The 6,836-nt window shown below is 36.7% G+C and overlaps 1 protein-coding gene across 2 annotated transcripts in view; it reads right to left on the bottom strand.

The window, feature by feature from the left end:
* GALK2 (galactokinase 2) overlaps positions 1 to 6,836 on the bottom strand; it is a 143,901-nt gene that overhangs the window by 117,735 nt on the left and 19,330 nt on the right. For both annotated transcript variants that reach the window (XM_019664627.1, XM_019664636.1), the window contains exon 3: positions 5,139 to 5,262. In XM_019664627.1, the coding sequence (XP_019520172.1) occupies positions 5,139 to 5,262 (124 nt within the window). The remainder of the gene's footprint in view (positions 1 to 5,138; positions 5,263 to 6,836) is intronic.

Here is a 6,836-nt window from a genome sequence, read left to right as displayed (position 1 = left end):
ACTCTCTTCCTCACTGAAGACCTTAGCACCTCGTTTCAGCCCCTCTCCATCCCAATCCTGCAATAACCTGGACCCCATCCAGTTAAACAACCCCGTCCAAGACCCGAGCTTCCTAATCCCTGGACCTCAAGAAAACCTGACCTCCTCTCTGCTTCAGCCATCCACTTACTTCCATGGTGTTGACAAAACCAGTAATGACCATTGACCTTTTTATCACCTGGGACTTTTCTACCTACGAAATTTTAGTTTCAGATATCAAACTTCCCATCCTGCCATTTCTATTACTCAGTTTATCCCACTCTCTTGCTTTCCAGGTGCGGTACTTTGCCCTCTCTACCCTAGAAGCTCCCTGCTACCTTTTTTTTTTCTTCTACCCAGCAAAGGTCCCGGGTTCATTACTTCACCTGCTCTCCTCCTAATATCAACTTCCTGATACCACTGTCATTCTTTTGTAACCTCCATCCGAAACAAAATCCCAAACCTAGATCAAACACAGGCAACTTAGATTGGTATTGCTACAATTCTATGGTACCCAGCTCTAACCAGACCTTCAGGGCAACCCAGCGAACTTCTTGTCGTTCCAGTATTCTCCCTCTCCCATCCTTCACATGGCTATTTTAAATTTTCTGCCTTCTCCTTAAACTTCCAACCCTTCCAACTCTCCTCCACAAGAACTCCCTCAACCTTCTCTACAAAAATTATACGTTTACCTACATCAGTCTGCATCCTTTCCTTCACTTGCCTCTGTTGAGAGTAAAGCGGCCCTCTTCCCATGCTCTAGATACCAGCCCTCTTGCCTTCTTGGGAATTCCGCTCCGTCAGTTTCTCCCTTCCCAGATGCCTTCAAGCTCTCTCACTCCGCTGGATTTCCTCCATTCCTCCTTCTCCTTCGTTTAACCATACTCAAACATCACATACTTTTTAAATCCTCCANTCCACAACTAGACTGAAGAACAAAACGACAGCAACTTGTCTGTTCCCCTTCCCCCGATTCCCCAGCGCTGTTCCCCTCCCCCAACTCCCCAATAAAATCTTTAAAAAAAAAAAGAGTTGACTTAAGAGCGCGAAATCTAAGCAACAGGGCCGCCGGTCCAATTTCCACATGGGCCAGTGCCACTGTGCCCGAGCTGAGCTGCCAACAGGTGGCAGGATGGCTCAGCTGGTGAGAGCATGTGCTCCTAACAAGACTGCCTATTCAATGGTGGACTACACCCACCCACAACTAAGACTGAACTCAGCACGTTGAGTGAGCTGCCACCCAGATGGCTCAGGGGATAGAGCATACATTCTTAACAACAAGGCTGTTGGTTCAACTCCTGCATGGGATAGTGGCTACACCCACCTGCAACTAAGATTGTAACACAGCACCTTAAACTTAGAGGCCACGAGCTGCCGACGGGCAGCCAGATGGCGACTGGGGCCCTTCACAACTAAGATTGAAGAACAACAACTTGGCTGGTCCCCTTCCCCAATTCCCCAACACTGTTCCCCTCCCCCTATTCCCCAATTAAAAAAAAAAACATAAAGGCTGAAAGAATAAGAAAAAAAGACCCTTACATATGCTGCCTACAGGAGACTCACTTCAGATCAAAAGACACACAGAGATTGAAAATAAAGGAATGGAAAAAGGTATTTCATGAAAATGGAAATGAAAAAAAAAATCTGGGACAGTATCATTTATACTAGACAAAATACACTTTAAAACAAAGGGTGTAACAAGAGATAAAGAATCCAGTAATTCCACTTCTGGGTATTTATCTGAAGAAACCCAAAACACTAATTTAAAAAGACATGTGCATCCATATGTTTATTGCAGCATTGTTTACAGTAGCCAAGATATGGAAGCAACCTAAGTGTCCATCCATAGGTTAATGGATAAAGAAGAGATTATATATATACATACACACACACACAATGGAGTATTACTTAGCCATAAAAAATAATGAAATCTTGCCAACTGCAACAACATGGATGGACCTAGAAGGTATTATGCTTAGTGAAATAAGTCAGACAGAAAGATAAATACTATATTATTTCACTTATATGAGGAATCTAAAACAAAAAACAAAATGAACAAACAAAACAGAAACAAATTCGTAGATACAGAGGACGTTTTGATGGTTGCCAAATACAAGTGGCGGGGGAGGGGTGGGTGAAAAGGGGGAAGGGATTAAGAAGTACAAATAGGTAGTTACAAAATGATAAGGGAATGTAAAGCATAGCATAGGGAATATAGTCAATAATATTGTAGTAACTATGTATGGTGTCAGATGGGTACCAGATTTATTGGGATGATCACTTCATAAGTTATATAAATATCCAATCACTATGTTGTACACCTGAAACTAATATAATATTGTATGTCAACTGTAATTGAAAAATTAGAAGTTATTTAAATAAATAAATAAATACTTAGAGAAAAATTTGACAAAAAATGTACAAGACATGTACCTTGAAGACAACAAAATATTTCTGGGAGAAATTGAAGAAGACCTAAATAAATGGAGAGAGATATGTTCATACATTGGAAGAATAAATACTGTTAAGATGTCAATTCCTCCCAAACTGACCTATACATTCAGTGCAACCCCAGTAAAAATTCCAACATTCTTTTTCATAGAAATTGAATAGCTGATTCTAAAATTAATGCAGAAGATCTAGAATAATCAAAACAAATTTTAAAAAGACAAACAATATTAAAGGACTTATGGTACCCGAGTTAGGACTCCTTATAAAGCTGCAGTTTTCAGATAATGTGGTATTGACATAAAGATTGAGAAATACATCAATGGAACAGAATAGAGTCCAGAAATAGATATATACATTGATCGACAATTGCTTTTCAACAAAGTTCTCAAGATAATTCAGTGGGGGAAAAAAATAATCTTTCCAACAAATGGTGGGAAACACCTGAACAGACATATGCAAAAACATAAACATCAGGTTATATCTCATGCCACACACAAAAATTAACTCAAAATGGATCATAGACCTAAATGTAAGAACTAAAAATGTAAAACCTGTAGAAGAAAACATGGAAAAAAATGTAATGACCTTGGGTTTGGCAAAGGTTTCTTAAATACAGGCAAAAACTACAAACTGTGAAAGAAAAAAAAATTCAATAAATAGGACTTCATCAAAATTAAAAACTATTCTTCTTCAAAACACACAGTAAAGAAAATGAAAATTCAAACCACAGGCTGAATGAAATATTTTTCAAAATATACACCTAACAAGGGATTTTTATCTACAATGTATAAGAAACTCTTACGGGTCAATAATAGAAGATGAAAAGCCTACTTTAAAATGGGCAAAAGATTTAGACAGACTTTTCAACAAAGAAGATATGCAGATGACAAATAAATGTTATGAAAAAATGTTCAACAGCAATTGGAGGAATTAAAAGGAAAAACCACAGTCACTACTGCTACACAATTATGAGAGCGGCTAAAATTTTAAAAGACACGTTAGCAAAGATGTGGATGAACTCTCAGACATTGGTGGTGGGAATGTAAATGGTACAGCCACTTTGGAAAATAGTTAGGTAAGTTCTTTAAAAGGTAAACTAGATAATCCACTCCTAGATACTTGCCCAAGAAAAATGAAACACATGTCCACACACAGATTTGTACACAAATGTTCTTAGCAGCACTATTCATAATAGCTAAAACCTGGAAGTCATCTAAATGCCCATCAATGGTGAATACATAAACAAATTATGGTATCTCCATGCAATGAATGCTACACAACATGGGAAGAATTCTGGGAGGCATGCTGCACACTTCCTAGGGGTCCTGGTGGAATAAAGCTCCTTATCTACAGCAGAAGCCGCCTGCCTTGATAATTCACCTCTCCTTCCCTAACTCATCCCTACTCCATACTCTCACCACTGCCCCTGGGATCCTTGCCCACATACTCTACCTTCATCTGACTCTGTCCCAGGCTCTGCTTTTGTAGGGGGAAAAAACAAAATGAAACAAACCACATATTCATTATGGTGGGAATGGTTAAGTAAATTAGAGTAAATCAATATGACAAAATATTATGCACCGTTTTAAATGTTTACAATGATACAAAATTGCATTTGAGATCATTTAAGGTTTTCTTTAAAGGGTTCAAAATGTACATAAGATGTATTCTCAATTATGCAAAATAAATAGAAAATAAAAAGAATCTCATACAATAAGTTCCATAAAAAGGTAAGGAATTTCTGTCTGTATGTTGCATGACCTAGTATATAGTGCCTCATCAAAGGCACACATGAAATATTTGTACAATGAACAAACACTACCGCAGGCAAAAATATAATGCACCATTTATATGACAAAGTCTTTTTTTGGAATTAGCAAATCAAAATCATCATAATATATTATAAGCAAGTACGGCTTATCCCAGGAATGAAAAGACAGTTCAATATTAGAAAATCTTTCAGTGTAACTCACAATTTTTTTTAAACTAATCTTCAATACTGAAAAGACATTTAATAAAATTCAATACCCATTAATAATTTCTTTAGTCCTTAGCAAATTAAGAATAAAAAAAAAATATGTCCTTAACATAATAAAGCAAATATATTAGAAGCCTACATCTATTACATTTGACACTGAGGCTGCAGCAGTGAAGAGAGAGAGGCAGCAGGACCTGAAGTCACAGAGCTTCTAACCGAATGGGAGATACAGGATACTCTGCAGGTAAGGATGATACAGCATGATAAAATGCTATGGCAAGAGAACCAGAGGGTGCCCTAGGAACACAAGAAAGGCACCAGCCCTGACTTTGCTGGAGATAGTTACCACAATAGATGATAAAGACCTTCTGGGCAAGGTCAAGAGTTATTTTTATCTTTGCACAGCTCAGTATCTAAAACAATGTCAGACACATACATGGTAAGTCTTCAGTAAATGTCTCTCAAATGAATAAGCAAATGAACAAATATATTTTAAACATATAATTTAATATATATATTAAAGAGTAGCCTTACATTCTTTTGGAAGTCAGGTACAAATTTTTAATAAATTAAATGATTTATTATAAACTTGATGTCTCTTAAAAGAGTTCATTTGGGTACAAATACAAACACACACACACACACACACACACACACACACACACGCAATCCTAAATACATAAATACTCACGGGTACAAGGGATTTGTATTAGCCAGTTGGAGAATGTGTGTTTTCACAGGTTCCACAGCTATTAACATATCTTGTTCTACAGCCATAGGAAGCACAGAATATCCACAGTAATCGATGTGTTCTCCTACAAAAAAAGAGAAAGCATCTTTTATCACTGATAGCTATATGAAACAAGAGAAACTCAAGTTGGCACACAGAAAACCTGGACCACAGCCAGGTTTTAACAGAAAATAAAAATACATGGGCAGAAAGTGATTCAGTTTTCTTTTTCTCCCAGACATCTGAGCCAGGCACTTCTGCTGGCATGAGTATACTAGTTATTCGTTTCTGTTAATGTTTAGACTTCTTTAAACCTTCACAAGTTTTTTTTTCCATTTTCTAATTCATAATGATCTTCTTCAAATATTTATGTTATGTGACTAGTTATGTGGAGCATCAAGGAAAGTAATATCTCTTTTCTCTGTTGTTTTTTGTATTAACTTTTAAAATTTGAACAACTGAAGCCTTCAGCACACTCTCCCTAATATTAACATTATGTGAGTCCCACTCTCTTCTTTACTAGAGAAGGAGCTCACCAAAGGTGAGGACTTTGTTTTATTTATCTTTGTGCCCTAACCAAATGCCTAATGAATTAGACTGGCACTAATAAGTTGTGTTGTATGTGCTACACATAGCTGGGATAAAGAAAAAGAAGCTAGAAAAAGAACATGTAACCTGCACTACTTTATATATGAGTATAATAAATAGGTATAGGAAGCAAACTATTCTTTTCATTACAATTCTTCTATGAAACACCAGGAGGAATTTTTTTTTCTCTTATACCTTAATGTCTTCTCCAAACTAGTAAACTCAGGGTTGTTCTTCATAAGATTTGAATACAAAATAACAATTCAAGGAAGATGGGCTAAGCAAGCTCATTTATATTTCCTCATAACAGATTTTTTTTATCTGATTGTTCCTGTGGCAGACATTGATCAACTAAGAAACACAAAATGAATGGAAAGCAATTGAACTGCATAATTATATTTTTAAATAAATATCATTCTACATATTATTACAGGTAGCAAGCCTTTTGTTCCTATATTGATGTGTTCTTTAAAATAATAAAATAAAAAGTAATAATCATAAAGGGTTTTTTTCTGGATTGACAATGACAGATGGAGAAATGGTTTTCAAAGTTTTCTTTCTACCCAACTTCCTTCAAGAAGACAACAATACAAAACAGGGGTTCACACAAGTAGAAAACACATATTTTAAAAAGGGGAGCTCTAGGGAGGCCCCAGATTCTGTTGGGAAGGCTGCAGAGTGGATGACAGCCTCCTGACATGTCTCCCTTTGTCAAAACTGATGGAAATACCCCAGGCAAAGGGCAGGGAGGGAACGGAAACTGCTGACAAGTATGAATAACAAGATGATTACATTCTGCATAGTTTAACAGAAAATAAAATAAGCCTTTTAATAAACATTGAAATTCATTCCATCCCAAGTACTAACTAAATTAACTACATTGGAACATAATCTCCCCTTTGTGAAATCGGAAAATAGTCAATAAATTTACTAGAGTAAGAATTAATTATCAGGAAAATGCTTAGTTTGGAACCCTTACCCCCAAGACTGAAACTTGGCTGTCTCCTGAGGGTATTTCTTCTTTGCAGTCCTCTCGCAATAGCAAGGAGTTGCTGATGTTCTCCTCCCACT

The sequence above is a fragment of the Hipposideros armiger genome, unplaced genomic scaffold (genome assembly GCF_001890085.2).
Source record: "Hipposideros armiger isolate ML-2016 unplaced genomic scaffold, ASM189008v1 scaffold_12, whole genome shotgun sequence".
NCBI classification, from domain to species: domain Eukaryota; kingdom Metazoa; phylum Chordata; class Mammalia; order Chiroptera; family Hipposideridae; genus Hipposideros; species Hipposideros armiger.
The sequence above is the reverse complement of the archived record's forward strand: the minus strand, read 5'-3'. Positions and strand labels throughout refer to the sequence as shown.